Consider the following 22,211-nt stretch of genomic DNA (forward strand, 5'->3'; position numbering starts at 1 on the left):
CACAGGACGGGAGGCGCAGCAGCTCTCCCTCACCGATCCACTGGTCCAGGAGCGGTTTACCCTTCACACATCCTAACCTTAACTGCTACTGAGGAGCTGCAGCCAATACTGACTACAGATCAGTATCTTTATGGTAGCCACACACTAACTCCTGCAGGTCAATAATCCATCTGTAAATCCTGGGGCGAGCAGGCTGGATGCAGGAGGAGAGCATCTACAATGTGTACAAGTGGATACTTTCTAAAAAATACGTGCATTATAAAAAAAGCCAGAGACGCCAGGATAAAACCAGTCTGATAGCACGACTGAATGATAAATCACACACATGAGATACAAAGACACATTCAGTGTGTATGCTCTTGCATATCAGCACAATAACTGAGGATGGTTAGAAGAAATAGCAGGAAGAAAAGCAGGGAAAGAGTGGTTAGCACTCAAAAACGATAAAACAAAATAAAATAATCACACCTCCGTAGCATGCGATCCCATCATCTGTTTTGCTGCAGGACCCCTAACATGACTGGACTTATACTCTAGATACAGAAACTGGATGTTTTCAATTACAGAGCAGAAAAAATGAGAGGATGTTTACAAATCCCATTAAATTCACCGGCCTTACCCCGTGAGCGCGGGCCAGATAATAACCACCTATTGATTATCCATTAAACCAATACACCAGACAGTGCAGTAACACTGCAGCACAACACAAAGCTGCTCCGACACAATGGGCTTTTTCTACAGACGGATCACTTCTCACAGTGCAGAGCGCCAGAGCCTGCATTAGTGAGGCTGTTCTGTAGTGGGCCGGGACTACAGAGAGGAATGTGGCTCAGACGCTGGAAGAAGTTCAGGGGAAGTGGGTGGGGATGGCCTGGAGGGGGGTGGGGGGTGTTATGGTGGCTGCCAGCACCAAATAGAATCATAAACCATTCTCCATGCTTTGGTGCCTGTAGCTGACCCTCACTGAGGACACACACTTTAATTTAGTGTTGCTGTCGTTGGTCAAACTGACCTACACAACACGACTCTGTGAGGGTCTCACATGGGACTCCTGATTTTTGTCTTTGGGTTAATTAACTGCATTTATTTTCAGGGATGGGAATAAAAGTGTTCTCTGGTTTAATAGAGTTTTAATTTTGGACAGAGATGCATGAATATGTTGGGGGTGTTGTCGGTTAACAGGGTCGAATTATTTTTGATATCCCTTAAGCATATGTTAAAATGTTGTTTTGACACTATGTTCTGTTAATATATGCACACACGTTATTAATTAGAAAGCATAAATGAGGTAATTAAAGATTCCTAATCTGTTTCCCCCTATGAGTGATTATACACCAAAATCACTAGATGGATACGTTGTGTATTATCAGGTCATACGAATAATTCATCATCTTCACAGTAATCATGTTTACATTTTTACGATGCCAATACAATTACTAACTAGCTGTTAAAAAAAATGTAGCCAGGAACCTAATCCAAGAATCACAATATTAAAGTAAAGTAACTTTCCAGATTACGGATTACTTTCAGTTACGTTAGGATTACCTGAATATCAAATATGTAAATAAAAGAGGAAGAACAGCACAAATCAGGACTCCTTTGACAAAAAACATAATTTTACCTCGTAGAACAAGGGAGCTGTTGCTCTACTGCTGCCTTGCTCGGTTAGTTAGTTTGTGGTATTGTGTGTCTTTGGTGTTTCAAAGGGTTTGTTCGGATTCACCAAAGTCACACAATAACACAAACAAACTAACAGATGGAAGCAGCTGTAGACCAGCAACTCCTGTGCTCTGCGGGGTAAAATGACTGTTTTCTTCAATGGAGGCTGGTGGCTGTGAAGAGGCCCTAAATGGAACTGCATCAGTGGTAAAAATATTCTAAGTATAGCGTATACTTCCACAGATTTTTTTTTAGCTAGCTAAAATATGTGTTACTGCTGCCCCCATCCGTAGCAGTACATGCTATTGCCTGTGTAACACACTGACTATGAATAATTACCTCATATAACCCTACTTGAAAACATCCAAACCTTTCCCAAACGGTTGAAAGATTTGTGGAGGTCACAAACAATCTGTTGAATAAATTATCATGGCTACCTATTCGTCTGAGGACTTACGACGTTATTAAATTCGTAGTGCGTCGTGAGACGAGTACGTACAAGTGGACAAGGCTGAAACATGAAGAGTAACGCTTTGGATCAGTGGCTGTAGGACCCGGACGTAAAACTTAATTACCTTTGTGTCATACTTTCAGGTACATGCATAGAATCTGACCTTTTGCATTTAACCCATCAAAAGCATTTAGGAGCAGTGGGCTGCGGTAAAGCGCCCCCGCGGAGCAGCTTCGGGGTTCATTGTTTCGCTCAAGGACACTTGCGGACAGTAGGAGCCCCCCCCCCCCCCCCCCCCCCCCCCCCCCCTTTGTGATTAAAGGACGGCCTGTTTTCACACTGCGACTAGTTAAGGCTCCAACATGAGAGGCGGCTTGTGATTGTGTGAGCGAGTGTGTGTTTGAGAGAATGACGGGGCAAGCAGGCTGTGAAAATCCACTATGTTGTATGACATGTAATTCAAAGTCACATTAGCCTCCCTGCTCTGATTCGATCTGAAACTCTATTAAATATCACACTGACAGACATCCTCTTAAATACAGGAACACGATCCATCAACATGAGCTGACTGATGTCTCTGCTGGCTGTCCTGCCTTGTTCCTTTCACACAGTGGCTCTGATAAATGATGGCGGGTGGGCAAATGTTTGTTTCAGGTCATTTTTTGTGTAGCCCCTTACAAAGGGTCCAGTGTGTAGGATTATGGGGGATCAATATGCAGAAACTAAATATAATACTCATTATTATGTTTTCATTAGTGTAAAATCACCTGAAACTAAGAGCCGTTGTGTTTCCGTTAGCTTAGAATGAGCCCTTCATATCTACAGAGGGAGCCGGTCCTCTTCACGGAGTCCGCCATGTTTCTACAGTAACCCAGAATGGACAAACTAAACACTGACTCTACAGAGGGCCTTTGGCATGTTACCTAAAGGCCACCGTAGTTCCCTGACACGCTTGGAAAGGGAGTTGTGATTAGAGATGCCTCTAAATCCTAAACACTGGATCTTTAATGTTTAACAATTGGACTGGATTTAAATCAGAATCAAATTTTCCAAAGTGAAGACAAAAATGATCTCATGAGTGTTTCTTAAAAAAGCATTTGAGATCTCAGCAACATTAAGTGACATGCTGGTGAAATAGTTCACACAATAAAGCCCTTTTGCTTAACAAGGATGGTGCTTGATTACTGGAGAGGCGCTGCATTCTATCAGAGAAATATATTTCAAAGATTATCATTTTAAGATACATTTTGCGATTTGTTATCAATTTGATAAACTCTTCAATTTTATCAAAAGCATTAAGGATGTGTCAGTGTGCGAGAGGGCAGTGTCTGTATGTGTGTGTACTTACTGTGCAGTCGGTGGTGTTTGTTATCTTCAGGCTGAAATCTGATTCAAACTCCAGCTCAGACAGACACACTCTGTTACAGTCAAACGTCTGTTGAAAGACAGAAATAAACACAGCATATGATGAAAAAAAAGATAAATACAGATGACAATGTGAACGGTGATCAAGCAATAATAAACTACTGGACAATAAGAAGCAGCTCTTTGTTTTGACTGAAGCATCAGACTAACTAATACTAACATGGAACAGGGTTCTGCTCCGGTTTGTGCATCTAATTTTGAATTATTCTGAGAATATCGACAAACATAATTTGGTTCGCAACCCGAACAGTTGGTTCCCAGCTGTGACATAAAAAAAAAGCAGGTTTTAATTGACCCTTAAGTGTAAACCGTGACAGAAAGAAAGGATGGAGTCTTGTACGTAATAGTCTTCTACGTCTTCCTATCATCAATAGTTCCATGCTCGTTTTTTTGGGGGATAAAAACAAATATCTGTAAGAACAGAACGAAAGCTTGCTGGTAATCAATGCGACCCATCAACTTTCCCACCCCAGCCAAGCCTAAAAACCTTTTTGTGACATTTCAAGATTTTTTCTAAATTTCCAGGTAGGTTTTTTTATGCGACAATTTAACAAATGTGCATAAAAAAAAAAAGAACAGCAATTCAACAGTTACTTGGAATTTTGCATTAGCAACACATTAGCTTGGTTAGCAGCAAGCTGACCATAGAATAACTACATTCTACTCAATCACAAATCAACAATCAGAAAACAAAACAGCTGCAATAAAAGAGTACAAACGGTTGCAAGTTAAACATTCCTCAAGTTGAACATTGCTATCTGTCCTCACTGAGAAAAAAAATAAAACTCATCAGTTTTGCAGGAATTTATAATTCCATGGAAGGGCTCTCAATTTTACGGAGTAGCAGCCAGCCTTAATGGAATGTTATTGGATCGTATCAACGGGAGGCAATAGATGAGAGTCCATGTAATTTGGGCAGCGGGGCTGTCTATTTGTCACTGGAGGGGAGAAACTATCGATTAGAGGATTCAAATTCCATTACATCAAGTTCTCCCCTCATTCATCACATCCACAGATGGGTGGAGGACATGCTACTTAGCAAGCGGGCCAACCGGCGAAGAAACACACGATGGCGTGTGAGACAAGAGGGAGAGCATTCTTACACAGAAAGATTCAGAAGAGGTATCTGTGCTCTTATATATGTTGGACTGTGTTTGTTTTACCTCTGCGTTATGTGTGCGCTCTCCCGTCAGTGAAAACCGCTCTATCCACAGGGGGCTGAGAGTAATGAAGTTTCCTTAAGAGGAACTTAAACAAGGATTAGACAGATCAATCACCCAGTGCTACAACATCACACACACACACACACACACACACACACACACACACACACACACACACACACACACACACACACACACACACACACACACACACACACACACACACACACACACACACACACACACACACACACACACACACACGGCCCTATCTCTCTCTCCACAGCTAAATCCTGCTCTCATTCCCTGTCTGTGGCCTAACAGCTTGGGGCCCACAAACTCTATTTCTCCGACTTGTAGCCTCCAAGATCGTTGTACATTAGGATCAGACATATTGGTTTGCAAATACGTCCAGCTGATGCAGGTGTTAAATATCAGATGTTGGGTGGTTGGTGTCATCCACAGATAACAAAATTAAAGATCCACTCTGATCATTGCAACAGAAACAAGAGTCTGTGCTAAAGGTTTAGTCTCAGTGAAACCTCTGGCAGGAACATTTAATAACTTTTTACAAATTATTTTGTTTATCATAATGGTAAATAGTGAATCCCTCAGCCCTGTTTGCATTGTCTACGATTTGATTTGTAAGCAGGTCAATAGAAGAGTGATTTAGTCTTTTCAGGTTGTTTGATTTTAGTCATTTTTAGATGCCTGAAGATGAAACACAGTACAGTATTTCACAAGAACAAACCAAAGATTAGATACTAGCTTTATAAACATCTTTTGGAGCAGAAGTTTTTTTTAAATTATTATTTCCAACACCAGTAATCATTTTAGGACCCCTTAAAGGTTCCAGACCCCCAATTTGGGTACCAACACTCAATCAATATAAATGTTTTTTCCAAAAAGAAGAAAAAACTGATTATGTCCAGCTGATGCAACCACTAAAATGTGAAATCATAGAGAAAAATCACTGTTGCATTTTATTGTCATTTTAGAAAATAATGAATATTAGTAAAACATTTTGTGTACTTGTGGTTTCAAATATCAGTATTATTACTGGACCTCCAAAGCCACCACATTGCAGGTTGAATGTAGAAGTGAAACACTTAGAAGCATGCTCACCTGTATGACTGCAGGTTCAGAGATGAGTGTGTCTTCTTTCACCACCTCCACCATAGACTCAGGCAACACAACCCTCTTCATGCACGCCATGTTGAAGCCATACACGTCATCCCAGAATGCAATGTGGTCTTGGTACTTGTGTGCGTCTCCAACTGCAACCAGGCTGATGTTACAAAGGTCTGGATAGACTGTGGAGAAAAGAGAGGAGCGAAGGGAGTCGAGGACTGATCATAACACACACAAACACATAATAAGCATAAAAATCACAACATATTCCCATATTACCTAAACAACCTTCTCTGCACTGCAATCACCTGGTGACTTCACGCTGCTCACGTCACCGACATATATTTATTGAAGAAATCTGTTTATCAGTTTGCTTTGAAAGCAGTGTAATAAAATGGCTTCATTTCACCATTAAACGACCTCGTCAAGAGGAACCAGATAAAAGAGAAAATGGGAAAGTGGAGGCAGACACACAGAGACAGAGAAAGAGTTAGAAGAGCAGGGGGAGACCACCTGTGACATGCTACAACAGCTCCTCTGGTGCTGCTCACTCCTGGCAGTGCCGTTAGCGATGTTAGCCGGCCGGCAGCCAGAGGGAGGGCCCTGGACACCAGCCATCAAAAAAGTGCCTCTGCCAAAAAAATGAAAAATGAAAAATTCCACGACCAGCAGAGAGGCTTTGTTCAGAGCTGGTGGGAGCTGGCAGCGTGTGGCTGCCCAGTTGGTATTGTTTTCACCTTGCGAGTCTCTGTGTTGGGGTCAGAAACCTACTGCGGTGGGATCTACCACAGAGACAGTTTTGAGTACTTTTTTGTGTTTATAGGTCCACCTGTTTGTGGACAGATTTTGTCAATGCGGTAGCATCACAACCGTGCAAGATGGAGTCACAAAACTTTACAGGTGTGTAGTTGAGATGAAAATAGGTGTGGTCCATGCAATAGCGCCGTTTTATGCCCCTGGTCCGATGTAAAATTTGACAATGCACATGAATTGAACCTGAATATTGCTTAAACCTCCAAATAATGCGCTACACATCCCAAAAAAAACCACCTAACAAATCCATCACAGTCCATATTTTGGAGGTTTGTTTCAGTGGGCTCAACTATTGCAAGGCAGCCTGGTCAGCAATGAGTGCATCCCTTTGGGGATGTGTTTTCCACTAAACTAAACATCATTAATCATGTGCAAATTCTGGTCCCATAAACTTCTCTCAGTGCTGAGACAAGCTTAATATCAACAAATTTAATGGCTTGAAAACCATTCAGCGGATTTAATCAGAGAACGCCTTAACATCTTGGGGGTGTGGAGCTTTGCATCAATTCCATGAGGCTGCTGTAATGACTGTATCCATCACCTGAACACAAAACAGGCCTGATGGCCATTTTGTCCCACTTTAATACTTCATACTTTACACTAGATGGCAAAAATGTGGACACCCAAATATTACCATCTGTGATTGTTAAAGATTTCATTGACCCATGAGCACTGGGCTAACATAATATAAACAGCACTCTTAAAAGGTCCAGCGTGTAGGATTTAGTGGCATTTAACAGGTACCTGTATTTGCAATAACGCAAAGGTTCTATCTAAAAGCCAGCGTTGGATTTGTCCGTTCCGGGCTACTGTAGAAACATGGCGGGCTCCGTGGAAGAGGACCTGCTTCCTTTATAAATAAGATGAGCTCATGCTAAACTACAAGAGCATCAGTGAAGTCAAGCACAAGTTGGTATTCTGGTTCATCCCAAAGGTGTTAGATGGGCTTGAGACCAGGGCTCTGGCCAGTCATGATCTTCCACACAAAACTGGAGGAAAGCATTTCTTAACGGAGCTGGATTTGCGCATGGTGGTCTTGTCATATTGAAACAGGAAAAGTCCTTCCCCAGACCAAAGCTACAAAGTTGGAGTCATATATGCAACAATATGGGATTTGATAAATACATCTGGTGCATTTCCAATGTGATGGTCACGGCAGGCAGGTGTGCATCTTCTTAATACTACGAGCCTTAAATGGCATTTAGAGCGACTTCACAGGCACTCCAAGTTGAATGAGTAAACTTTCTCCGCTGCACAAATTAAATTACAACAGAGGAGATACAAGATGGACACAAAGACAAGAGCAGCCACCATCGTTTTGTCCATTATCCCCTTCATTAATTCCAGTAGGTGTCTTAATGAACGTTGCACAGCCTCTCTACCTGCAACAATAAAATGCTGTGGTCATGTCCGAAAGTTTCTTTACTCGGGGTGGAATACATTCTGAGTTGATGGGGAAACGTGTGACTTGGAATCATTTGGAAGGTTTTGAAGCTTGTGCCAGTGGCCAGAAGAGTTCAACACTAGGTTTCACAGATGACAGCGTCTCCATCACCTCAGAGAAATGACTGCTGCTCAAAATCACCCTGGATGTATTTTGGTCAAACATGCTTCGGATCTTCGGAAACACTATTTTTCTAAAAAGATGTCAGTCAGTCACTGGGGAACTGTGTTTCTAGTTTCATTTTTCAACCCACTGAGTATAGGCAGTGATTATTGAAGCTCCTCATATTGTCATACTGTAATACTGTCTATTGAATAAACATTATCCATGTCTTAAATGAGCATTAAACATGAGCCTTAATGTCCTTTTCATTGTGTTTTCACATCTGAATAGATTCCTTTGTACGGGTAATATGCTTGGTGATTAAGCCAGGGCTGAGAGGCTTGAAGCCATTGGTACCCCTACTGTGAAGTAACATTAGGCAACTCAGAGGCCTAGGGCCTAAACTAGAGTTTAGAATACACTCATGAGGGTATATCAAACTTAATATTTTAACATACAACTTACTGCTACTAGGAGCAGTTATGTATGAATAGATGTTCATAACAGGAGAGTAAGAAAAAAAGAAAAGCATAGGTAACCATTATGGCGAGTATATCTAACAATGGCATCATGATAACTTCTAATCAGACTACGATTACCGACTCAAGGTTGTATTGCTCTGCCAATCAGTCCTGTTGCAGTTTACATCCAAAATGGCCTCACTCCATCATTTAATCCTGATAGATATTTGTGTAAAATTGTCATAATTCAACATATTCTCATACAACGGAACAACAAAAAAGTTACTCATTTTTCACGCGTTTTCCTACAAAAGTCCAGCAACACGTACGTTTCGTTTATTACATGCATGCGGCCACAGAGACCTTTGACAACCAAAATCTCCAAGCGGACGTTTGTGCTAAATTGGAAAAAAATTCCCTCAGCGCATTCCTGAGATATTGCGTTCACGAGAGCGGACCGGACGTATGTGCAGACAGACCCGAATAACTTTTTAAAAACAAGAGTTATATAAGTGTTTTACGGGAAGAAGAAAAGGGGAAAGAGAAGGACAGAAGAAACAAAGAATAGTCCAGAGAATTGGAATCCATTCTAACTTCTGCAAAAACCAAGCAGGCCCAAACCTTTTATCCTCCATCAGGAGGAATCTACTTATTATAGTTTTTTAAAAATACAAGCCTTCCAGTGAGCACGTTTTATTCATTTTACCTGGCATGTGTGTTGGTGCTCAGTCACCTTCGACACATCGCACCATAAAATGTGTGAATGGATGGCGACAGCTCAGTGATGGGCAACTCATGGCCCTGTCATTATTAGCTGGAGCCGGCTCGTGACCCTGTGAGTATCACCGTACCTGATGACTGTGCACACACATATTCACACACGCAAACAGCACATTGGTCACTTCGTTATACTCTGAGTACTGAACCGAGTGAGTAATTACGAGGGCCAGGTGAGGGGGGGGGGGGGGGGGGAGCTGCTGATTGGGCAGAATCGGGACAGGCCCGTCTGGGACACACACTGAAAAGGAAATGGAGACAGAGAGGAGTGCTGTGATGTGGATGGAAAGGGAGAAAGACGAAGAGAAAGGAGGGGAGGAGGGGGGTACACGGGCGTCCCCAGATTCATGGCTTTGACATCTGCGTCCTTCTCGACTCGCTGCTCACAGCCCGTTTGTCATACCCCCCCACCCTTCTCTTGCTATCTCCATCTCCCCCATTGGTCGGCTGTGAAAGAGAGAAAGACTGTGTGTGTGTGTGGGGGGGGGCATGGGACAAAACAGATCCCTTTTCCCTGGACGCTGTGTTGTGCCAGGCATGCAGGGACACATTTAGGGATGAAGGGGGAGGTTAATGTAGTGGGTAGAATGAGCGAGCCACTTTAACTCTCTTCTTATGTAGCTTAAACACACATACAGCAGCAGTGCTGCAGGGCCGGCCAATGTTCACTCAAAACCTGAAAATAAACTACAGAAAAGAAGTTGATGAATCTAATGTGACACAATAATGGCATTAGGATCAACACTCAATAAATTAAAAAGGTTTGTAAGGTTGGCTGGTCTTGCTGTACTGAAATGCAGCAATATGCGCTTCACAGATTTGCACATTAATACCGCCTTGGGCATGTTTACTTCTGGAAAAAAAACAACAACATGGAGGAGCCTCCACTCGTAGTATTGACACAGGTAACTAACCTCTGTTTAGTGCCAGGCACCATGCATGCTGAATGAGACATGGAGAATAACCTGAATTGATCAAATTAGTATCAATGACCAAAATCTATGATTTTCGACAACAGAATTGTCTTAATTTTATATAATTTCACTGAGCTGCTGCAACAACCAATGACATGAAACCAGAATATTTAACTGGTCGGACTGTAGTTTATCTGGGCCAACTTTGAAACAACATGAAGAAAAAAAATTGTTATATCTTAAAAAATTGTTATCGTAACATTCATTATCACTGAATGTGACGATTTTGGGAGTTTTTCCAGCCACGTGCTGTACTTTTGTAAGTAAAGTGCTTGTCAACGTTACTCCTTCAACAATGACGCAGGGTTAGGACTAGAGGCGAGCATCCTGGTCCTGGTTTATACAATGACACTGCTGTGACAATAAGGCTCAAGAAAACTGGCCAACTTAAGTTCAATAATCTCGGTAGACGTGGTCGAACACAATATAAATAAAAATAAAGCCACCTGGAGGGACTTATCATTTGTACTGGGAATATTTAATGATTGTTTTAGGCTGTAGAGCTTTAAAAAAACCCAGCTCCATCGGGGGAAGTGGACATTTTTCCTGGTTTTGAGTGGCAGTAGATCCGGAGAGAGCATCCAGTTCTGGGAGCGTCGGGGTTAAAGGCTCATGACGAACCATACGGTGTCCTCTGACCTGTCACTTTCTGCCTCACTTCGGTCACACCCTCGCCTGTCCAGGCTCCCTCACTAACAGATCTGTCTTTATAGGTGGGGTCATTCCATGTGTGTGTGAGAGTGTGACCTCTCCCTCGTGTCCCAAGGAGCCACTGAAAGCAGTGTGGTGGAACCGTTCCTTAGTTGGGTCACATTTGGCACAAGCCATTAAATCTGGTCAGTGGCATGGAAGGGATGACCCTTGGAGACTGAGAAGCACACAGACAGACAGACAGACACACACACACACACACACACACACACACACACACACACACACAAACAAACAAACAGAGCAAATCCCTAAAGCAAACGGTCTAAATAGGATGTTATTATTTTCATTCTCGCTCATAGGTTTCTGGCTTTTCTTATATGCATTTGACCCCTCACTGCAATGTTTGCTGCTTATATTGACACGCGTACATTTCACACATGGAACTACAAGAAAACCGTTCCAATCACTCCCACGTGCTACTTGTAATAACCACAGGGAGCTGGTATGAGCAGTTTCTCCCTGCTGACAGATGAAATTTAGAGTAACTCTGACCTCAGTATCACACTGCACCACTCAAACTTTTCAATGGCAGGAGAAACAGCCTCAACCGAGTAATAAAACACACAAAACATATTCTATTCTTGAATTCAAATACATTCAGCTACTGCAAGCCATCTGAAATATGTTTTTCTTAATCTGTATTGGGTACAATGCTGCTGTTTCACATCATATTGTGTTAACTTGGCGCACTGAGCCTTTGATTGATTTGAAGTTGACGCAAGTGGGTTTTGTAGAGCTTTTGTAAAGTTTATGCCCCCAAACGGTGGAAGGTGGCTTTGGCGTCACTTTAGTGTTAACAAAGCAGAACACTATTAAAATGAAGCATTCATTCACAAACTACATTATGGAGAAATGAAATGACAATGCCAGGAGAAAAGTCCTTTTCTGTGCAGTTTTTACGTGGCATATATCATGTACCTGAGAGATAATCGCCTACTTTGACGTAACAACCCTTTGTGCTGCCTTGATTTTATGGTGAGGAGAAGATGCGACCTACCTGAGCCGTTGTCTGCCAGGTAGTGGTCTCTGGCGTACAGGACAGAGTCCAACATGGACTCAAACAGCAGGAAGTAACCCTGGAAAAAAGAGGAAAAACTCATTACTACCGAAGTATCTTCTGGAACAAGCTGACTGACAGTTCAAGGCAGGTAAGACATGCGTGCAAAGGAGAAGACTACAGAACAGCTGGACAATCCAATTATTTTTTAATTCAAGATCACAATGGTGGAAATGTGAATTAGCCGTGACTGTGAATTAGGTGATGTGCCCTTCGTGGTCTGCCACCCAACATCCAAAGGCTTGACCCAGGGTTGAGCTCCTGTTCTGCTCCAGTAGGCGGCACATTAACCGTGGGATTATTCCATTAATGCTGAAATTGAGTTTTGTCCACATCTTGTTGGCTTCGACCTGACTGGCGGGTATTGCTGACAAATGGCTTTTTCATCCTCCTACCCCTCCAACCAATCGGATAAACCCGAGCTGCAACGCTGGCCCCTTCAATATGGTATTTATGTGCACATTTTGGGCGGGTTCAAACATATGGGAGGGAAAATCTCCATCTGGGACAAGGAGGTGGAGTCAAATCACTACATGTACATTTGTCCTATAACTGATGACCCGTATCAGTTATTTCAACACTGACTGGCTCCTTCAGGAACGAAAACACCCATCAATGCTTTCAGATCTGTGTTTTACAATCAAAGCAAGAGCTCCATGTAGAACGTCGAAAGTACAACCCCTTCAATTTTCAATCTGGATATTTGGTTCCCATCATTTTCCTTCACAATGATAAATTTGAACGCATGTTCACCGTGGATCCATGAAGCCTTACATGGCTTGATATGGATTTGTGGTGCAGTTCTGATGGGATATCTGACATTGCCATTCATTCTGGAATAAATCACATTAGCGCTTAATCGTCAGTTTATCCATGATCTGACAACGTTTATTATTTTGTATTTTGTACAGCTTTACAGGTCCAGAATAGAGGAAATAACAGATTCTCGAGGGAAAACTAATTATAAGCAAGCTGGATTTTATTGTCATAAGTCAGACCATTGGTTCTGATAACGTACCAACCAAACAACAACATGGCAACATCTCTTAAATAAAGGGCCGAAGGTATCAACCAATCACGGCTCAGGCTCCACTAGTTGCATGTCGATGTGCCCTTGAGCAAGACACTTAACCCACAAAATTGCTCCTGTAGCTGTGCCTACGGTGTAGAATTGTGATAGAATCTGAATTGTAAGTCGCTTTGGTTAAAAGCGTCTGCTAAATGACTGTAATGTAATGTAGAGACAGGAAACTTTACTTCTTTCAACATTGACAAAGGAAACGCAGACCACATCCACTACTTTCGTTCTTACCTTTCACAATAAAAGCCCTGGACATATACAGTTCACTGGGTAACTGTTTACAAGAGGGAACTCATATTCAATTAGAGCATTTTGCTAAAGGGAAACTAAAAAAAACCAGTTTACAGTAGCTTAGGCTACACAACGATATACCTCAGACAGAGTGCCAGACGCTGCTCCGGGTCAAAAGGATCCCAGTAGTTGGTCCTCTGTTTTACTGAAATAGTGCTGGAACTGTCGCAAATTTGCATTGCTGGCAGTATGAATAGTTTTGATGTGAATTATTCGCAGGCGACTCTTTTGCATTTTCATGCCGTTAAGTGTCACATCCCACGGTGTGTGAAGGCCTTAAGTATGTAAAAATAAGAAAACAGAATGGCCTGAGTTATGTTTAAGATTCCAATATCTCTACGTTCTCTTCAGTTGGGGAACAAAGGGACAAGGAGAGGTGAGGGCCAGGACAAAAGATAAGTACTGAACGAGGGAATGGGGCGGGGGGGGGGGGGGGGGTATGATTAAGGTTAAGTAGAAGAGGAGGAGAGAGGAAGAGAGAGACAGAGTGATGTAGAGAGGATGCAGTGGCCAGCAGAATAGTAATTCCCCGAGATAAGAAGCTTATTATTCAAATAAAGACAACCTCTCATTGGAGAAAGGAGAGGAGAGCAAGCGGCAGGCAAACAGGGGAAGCAGCCCTGATTTATAACCAACTCCAAAATCGTCACCATCTCGGTTATGGGCCTCAGCTGATAATGATGACAGCGATGAAGCTGATATAACCGACTCAACCTCCGTGAGGCGATAAAGGGAAACATTCTCTCTGTCTATCGACAGTGGACCGGACTCGAACCGAAGTCGGGCCCGCGAATCGTCTGCTGCTGACTGCTGTGGTCCAGCCGATGTCCTTAGCAGCCAAGCGGGTCGTTTTTAAAACCCTCACACAGAGAACACTAGCCTCGTAATTTAGATCCCAATTTCACGGCACACTGCTTCTCTTGAAGGGAAGAGGATATGAGAGAGAGAGATGCCCGAAAGCGGAGTTGCACCTTACTTTTATTGTCAACAATGCTCCAGGATTACTGCCCCCCCCCACCCTGCTGCCTTCCATGTCCTCCCAGCAGCATGTACCACACCCCCTAATTTATACATCTGCAATGTTAATTACCCAAAACACAGTCCGGGCCATTAGAATGGGTTGCGAGGACTGCTGAAACTAAAAGTACTGAAGTTTGTCCGAGTCTGATTGGATCTTGCCAGAATGCTTCCACCTTGACATAAAAAAAAAAAAATCTGCCGTAACAATCCAACAGTGTTGATGTGACTCTTGAACGACACAGGTAATCATGAGCCATGTGTCGTCACTAAAAGTTGAATCTTTGGCTTCAGCCTTCAGGCCAGTCAGTGCTGATATTGTAATTATGAGAACACGGCGCTCAAATGTAATATCCCTCACAGTTTCATCAAACTCCGACCAACAGCGTCTCAGCGTTTTAATTAAAAGTTCAAGTTTTAAAATAATTCCTACCGATACTACACATTCAGCAAAATGCCACAGGGCAGTGTGAAGATGAGTCACCTCTTTACGTTTTATCCCCGTCTGACCGGTGAAGTTTGATAATTCTATTCCACATTCTGGACTCAGTTGTAGCACCGACATCCTAAACTGTAGATAAGCTCCTGATAACTCCTGATTACCTCCACTAAGCACCACCCGCCTCTGCAACTCAGTCAAGCTGTCAGAGCTACCATGGAGCCCACACTGTCACTAACTTCACTCCCTGACTAAATATTATCTATTTTTTGGAAAAACAAAAAAGTTACTTCAGAGAGACACTGACAAAAGGGTCTACAATGTCTTTGAAGGATTTATCAAGGATGTCAAACTGATTCAGCAGCCAAAACAGGTTAAAAAGCTAAAGATAGAAGCTAAAGCCTACGGATCACAGTGTAAAAGTCACCTGGCGAACGAGACAGAATAAAATGAAATTAAGGAACAACCCTGTTACTTTAAAGCCAGGTAGGTCTTGGTCTTTATTTCCTGTTACAATCATTAAAAAGCAAAAGCAGCATACATTCAGTATACCTTTAGTAGCCTGAAAAGCATAGAAGTGCTAATGCTAAAATAATGTGCTAACGTACTCTGCTAATGTTAGCTCTACAGGTTTTTATATGAAAACGTAACGTTTTAGAAACGTATCTCTGTCAGCCTGAAAATGAGGAAAATCTTAAACGATGTGAGTGAGAGTCTATGGAGCTGAGCAGTATAATATATTATATTATTATATTATATATATTAATGTCAGTAAATAAAGTAAAGAGTTATCCACCTGGCCTAAAAGTGTGCAAGCTTCAAGACTTCAGCTGCCTAACGCTCTCTTTTATCTCACTTCATTTTATCTTTATTTATTTGTGTTAAGAAAAACAAGAAATCTCAACACCAGAGGAGGATGCGTTCCACACAGCAGATCGCTACCACTTATAGCGTATATATTGACTGCACAGACAAGTGCATTGCCTCCTGTGAAAGTTTCTCAGTGGCTCATGAAGCTAAAAAAGTTTGCCATCGAGATTTACGTCACACAGACCCCAGCGGAACTTTGCGCACTCTCTGACGTGGAAGGTGTAACTTGGGCTTTAGTGTGAGGAAGCAGCTCAGCTTTACTGCCAGGCAGCTTGGCTGGTGCAGGCGATGCTCTGCAGTATAGTCGCTGTGCATTTCCATAAAAGAGACTAATGAAATCCTAATGAGAACGGGCTGGAGCAGCTTATACACATTAACAGAATTAGCATATAAAACACATTCTCGAGTTGGCTACCACACACACACACACTCTCACATACACATCTATATATGCACCAACACACACACACACACACACACAAAGAAAAACGGCAACTACACTTTTACAGCTGTGTTACTTATGTGTAGAATTTTGGAGTTGTCACTGCCCTTAACTTTGCACAAATGCTATTAAGTTTGAGTTGTATTTATAAACTCTACAGACATAACTTTTATAATAACTCCTGCAATGTTTCTCTGTCTTTAGTAGCTGGAGGCAGAGTGTTGGTGTGGTACAATTTACAGATTTCATGTCCAACAACCCATGGGGGACAGAAAGGCTGTCAATTATAGGTACCAAGAGGCGTTTTAGAACAAAATCTGCGTCAGCAGTTTACACTTTCCTCCGCCCTCCAGTACCTCCTCTCTCCTACTGCATTCAACATACGTCTTCCTCAATTACTGCAGATCATCATCACTTCCAGTCCCAGGAGGGCCGAGGCAAAATAAAGGAGATGGTGTGCACGCGTGAATGTGTGTGTTTCTAGGAGCACTTCCAGGCGTCACTGAATACTGAAGGCAGCGCCTCTTCGTCAACAAGACTCGTCTATGCTAGTTTATGATCGGGTGACTCCAAATTAGCATAAACATATCACACACACCCGGGTAATAGATTTTTGGTGCGTTAACGCTCGGTGGGTGTACATTGTGCGGGTTCCAATAACAGCCTAATTTCCATTTAAAGGCATGCAAATGAGAGATAGAGGGGAAAGATAGTGTAACAGCAAAGTAATTTGCAGTATAGCTACAAGGTTATTACAAGCAGCGGCTCTCCTGAAATCAATGATAAGAACATTGTGTGTTTTTAGAAGATGGAACGATAATTTCCATGGCCGGGAAAACATTTCAATCATGTATGGAAAGGAATTCATGACATGAACGATTTGATGGAAAATGGCACATTTTCACTAGGACACGCATGTTTCTTTTGTCCAATTTCATGCTACCAAACTTTTTATTTCCCAAATTTTATCTTGTAAGACAGGCATTAGCTGTGCAGCTCATGCAGCTGCGTCTTCGCCTCAATGGCCAAACCTTCAACGAGAGAAGGCGGTGAATTATAGTGAAGTTACTCCTTAAGTTGAGCAGAACAAAGTCTTTATTCATTAATTTGTTCATTAGTATTTAGATAAAGAGAGCACGACCTAATTAAAAGTCTTGTTAGGTTTTACGGGCTTTTTGGTGGCTGTAATGAGGAGGGAAAGTCCATCATGTCAGCTGCAGATGTCAAGACCAGATAATGATGACATGAATACAGGCACACATCATTTCCCAACGTTTGGATTTATGGTTTGGATTTTGGGAAAGGCACCTTTACTTGAAAACTCATTTTTGTTTTAAGGTCAAAGTCAGCATCATAACAAAACAATGCCTGCCTTTGTGAAATAAAAAAAGTTATAGCTTTGAATTGATACATAACCTATAAAAAAAAAACTAATATACTTGTATTCGGCGGTGTACTTGTCCAAGCATTCACAAGCAGTTATTAAATTCATCATTTTGAGGGAACACTGAGGCCATTTCTCTCCAAAAAAACAATGTCGACTGAGCGGTGCAGGATTATGGGGTTGGGTTTATGAGAATGTCTGTTTGAGGGATATTTTGGGTCGTCAAGATCATGTTCTGCATGTAGAATTGTTATTCAAACCAGAGAGCAGTTACTCTTCTCCTTTGGATGTTTTGCCCGAATGAGTGAAATGCAACATTGCATTTTAGATACATACAGTATATAATATTGTACTGAAGTGCATTGCAGGTCCACCCTGCTTGTTGTAAATGGCTGCCTATATGGCCATATGCCTATGCTTCACTAGGCGCGTAGGGCGAAAAATAGAGTCGCATAGAAACGGAGAGGTGGTGCACTAACAGGAAACGTGCTTCTTTGACTTGTTGTGGATTGTCACATTTATGAACATGTAGGCCGATATGATGTGAGAGATGGATGACTGAGGATCATTTTTGAACTTTTAATTTTAGGAAAGCAAGAGCTCTGTGCTTTAACCATTTCTTGTGTTTTAATTTACTAACAATGTATAATAAGCAAATCATTTAGATCTTACTCAAGCATTTTTGACATGGCTGCCCGATTTTACTAAACAGGAAGATGTTCTATATATATATATATATATATATATAATTAAATTATCTTGCATCCATGTATGCATTTGTGTTGTAATCTCTAATCAGAAGAAATATTGTACATGTAACCGCAGCTAATAACCTTTAGGAGTGTGTGGACATCAGAGGTTTTGGTACGCAGGCAGTTGGCTGAAAACCACTTCCTGAGTCTCTCTAACTGTGTGTCTGTGTGTGTCTCTGTGTGTGTGTGTGTGTGTGTGTGTGTGTGTGTGTGTGTGTGTGTGTGTGTGTGTGTGTGTGTGTGTGTGTGTGTGTGTGTGTGTGTGTGTGTGTGACAGTCAGTCAGACTGAAGGACAGGATGACTGATGACTACCGCCCTCTTCTTGGGCAGGTGAGTCTCCCAGCACTGATAATGAGGCTAAAGAGGAAGAGCTGCCATTAATTTGACTTCACACCTCTACCACACACAAGTATTCGGACTTTTTGTGTTTTTGTGTGTGTGTGTGCCAATGATACTTGTTTTGTAGTCAAACTATGTTCACCTCAAGGTAAAATATCCTCCGCAGCAGAGAAGTTCTCTTTGACACTCTTCTTGTTCAGGGTTCTTCTCACATTTGAATGAAAGTGAACACTGTTGCTGAAGACCAATTGGACATTCTGGGAGAGTTTCTCCAAGGTGAGTGAGCACCTCAAACAGTTTAAGGACACCGGCCTTCGCCTCTATGCACAAACCGATATCAAGAACACAATATATGATGCAGATTCAGCATCCACAGTACAAGACTACATAGTTTTTTTTAAAGGAAAAGTCAACACTGTGTTTATCAGTGTTTATCAAAGGGCAATTTCACACTTGGACCATATATTTCAGTCGATATCTTCAGTTTTCTGTCAGGAGGACTTATAAGGGCTATCGTATAACCTATCTAGGTTTGATGGACAGCAGAAATGGAGAAGATGTGAATACTAAATGTGGCCAGGACTGCTTTAGCCCAATGTAACATGTTGCCAGAGACATTTTGCCATATGGACAAGAGAACGGTTGATTGGATTCGTACTACAGTAGGTGGGAAATAAATACACAGAGAGCTTTTTGTGTGGTACATAGAGAATCCAAGTGATTTTATGCAGAATACAATTCAAAATGTCTTCTTATGCACGATACTGACTTGGTTTCAAGACTGATCAGGTTTTAACATTCAAATGCTCGGAGTTAAGCCTTGGTTATACTTTGAGCAAGAACGGTCACACAAACAATCAGCTGATGCAAAATAAGTGACGAGGAAATGCTTGGATCTTTTATACTCAATGCGGATCCCTCTTTATGGCAAACTGACATTCTCAAAACTCCTCAAAGTTCTACGCCCATCTGCATCCATGTAGTAAGGGCCCAGAGAGGGGCCACTGATAAGGGCCTCGTCTGATGGTGGGACGTTAATTTGGCGTCAATGTGTCTCTTTCACAAGTCAACAGTTAGTCTTTTTTCATCAAACTCGCTCTGGTACGGTTTGTTTTTGGCAGTTCGGAAGACAGCTATCGTACTTTGGTGCGGACATAAACAACCGTCACAGAGAGGTGGTCTGGGCCCGTTTCTAAGTGAACTCCAGCGCGGGTAGATTGCAGTGAGAACATAACTGCAAGTGAACAAAAACAGAGGCATCTTGTACAGAAATGACTTAATAAAGTCAATCATTTCAGGCTTTAGTTCACAATGCTGTTCCTATTATGTAACTAAAGTTTGTTAAAGCCAACTCCCCTCTGACAGCCGTACCCTCATGTCCGTATTTGAGCGTCCGCGCCATTAAACACTATCGAGCTAGCAGGCCCATCACCTGTGATTGATCTTGGAGTGACAGTCTTTATTTAGCCTTCGGCGGACTCGGCTCTCCTCCTCCCCGTCAGCCCCCCACTCTCTTATCTGCTCTGGACGGTTTGTTTTTTTCATGCACTGAGAAAGAGAACCGATCAATGTTGTGAGTTATGAAATGACAGTGGTGCTGCTAAAGGCAGTCTCTCAAACACTGCCACAACAGACACTCATTTGCCCCCTTTTCATCCACCACCACCACCACCACAGATACAAGACATTCATCACCCATCTCTGTCTATTAGCCCTGCAACCACGGCCTGTCCGCTCGCTCATCACGTCAGTGATAATATCCTTTGTTTTGATTTCATAAACAGCATTAATTGTCAGATAAGTAACTTATTACTTCATGATGAAACTTGCAATTTGTGGTGTGGTGTTAATGATGAAACTTGCAATTTTATCTCTATAAACTATAAAGCTAAAATGTTCTGTTTTTTTTAGCACTTTTTCACAATTTCAATCTCTGTTTATTTGCACCAATATAAAATGTGAGTATTATAGATGTCAATACGTGTCTATAACTACATTCTAAAACAAGTCCTCTAATGTATTGTGGTGTTAACTTTTAACCCAGACACCAGAATAAAATGATGGCGCTGTATGTTTCTGCAAACCACGCATACGTTGAATCTCGACATTTCTGAACCAAAAATATGTTTAATATCAAAATGTTCTACAAACATGTATATCAACGTTAAAGAGAGAGATAATTAGTAGACCATTCGAGCAACAGCACACATTCTATCAGTTGCAGCTCTATGGTTTCCCCTGCACACAGCAGAGCAGCGCCATCACTACTGTCATCAAACAGAAAAAAAATAGTTTGGTTGTACTGTTCAGTAATAAGATATTCTAAAAACAGGGGAAAGAAAAGTGATAAGATCGTGGATCGTTATGCTGCCTGTAAAAATGAGTGATATCCCACCCAACAAATTCTCTTTTTGTTCTACAGTTATTTTCCGTTTTTGAAATTATCCACTGCATTTGTTCACAGTCTCTCTGGAAGCAAAACCTTTTCAAAGTCTCAAACATTTGTCAGTGAATTCCTTCCACTCAATATAGACTACTTTCCAGGCCAGAGAACAACATTTTCAATCACAACACACGTGATGACAGATGAATCTAGTATTTGCTTTGCTTTTTTTAAGGACTGATGCTTTTCTTTGCCACAGTAAGCCCAAGGCTCTCTCTCATGATCCACAGAGCATGAGTTTATAGACCAATTCATTTTACAGATTTCAGATTAATTACATTGTTCAGTGACAACAAACAAAGTGTTATAATACATTTTCTACCTCGACTAACTACAGTGGGGCTGTGTGAAATGTTCTCAGTCTTTAGTTCTGGTTTCCAATTGAGTTTTTTCCCCTCATACCTTTTATTTTTATGTCGCCAATCCAATATCCCTTCAAACCAGAGGAAGGAATACAAAGCCAGCAACTTCTCTGCACAGAAGAAATGCTGGATGCTAATCTATTCTTAGTTACAGAATTCCCTCGTGTGCATCCCTGCCATTGCTTTGACCCAATTTGGCCATTCTCTGTAGGAGGCCTTAGCAAGCCTCCAATCAGTGTGTGTGTGTGTGTGTGTGTGTGTGTGTGTGTGTGTGGGTGTGTAATTTGAGCAGGGTCTGATTAGATCAGCCGCATGTATTAAAGCCATGTCAGACCATGGTATTAGACCCTGATCAATGTCACAAAGATACAGCACATTTTTAGATGCGTAACCCTCAGTAAAATATTTTGCATTTCCTGTGATTGGTTCACAATAAAAGCCAGTTGAGCGGCCGGAAATGTTCAGCTTGCATTAGCAGTAACTTAACAGCTGTGAGAGATCTACCAGTAAACTGAACATACAAATTACAAAACAGTAATGCTGGATTATATGCATACTGTTTAGAGAAACAAAAAAAGGTTTATCTGATAATTAACATGAGGTCAAATTATATTTTTGT

At 41.8% G+C, this 22,211-nt stretch overlaps 1 protein-coding gene across 2 annotated transcripts in view; it reads right to left on the bottom strand.

Annotated features, from left to right (window-relative positions):
* Positions 1-22,211, bottom strand: part of prmt3 (protein arginine methyltransferase 3) — a 49,885-nt gene that overhangs the window by 15,085 nt on the left and 12,589 nt on the right. Inside the window, exons 11-14 of one of the 2 annotated variants that reach the window (XR_013767147.1) lie at positions 12,112-12,190; positions 5,824-6,011; positions 4,699-4,783; positions 3,459-3,545 (exon numbers count right to left, since the gene is read on the bottom strand). Coding sequence is in view for 1 of the 2 variants with exons in the window: in XM_079162883.1 (XP_079019009.1) it covers positions 3,459-3,545; positions 5,824-6,011; positions 12,112-12,190 (354 nt within the window). In the remaining variant the exon portion in view is untranslated. The remainder of the gene's footprint in view (positions 1-3,458; positions 3,546-4,698; positions 4,784-5,823; positions 6,012-12,111; positions 12,191-22,211) is intronic. The other variant, XM_079162883.1, reaches the window with a different exon arrangement.

This window comes from Pholis gunnellus (genome assembly GCF_910591455.1).
Source record: "Pholis gunnellus genome assembly, chromosome: 1".
NCBI classification, from domain to species: Eukaryota; Metazoa; Chordata; class Actinopteri; order Perciformes; family Pholidae; genus Pholis; species Pholis gunnellus.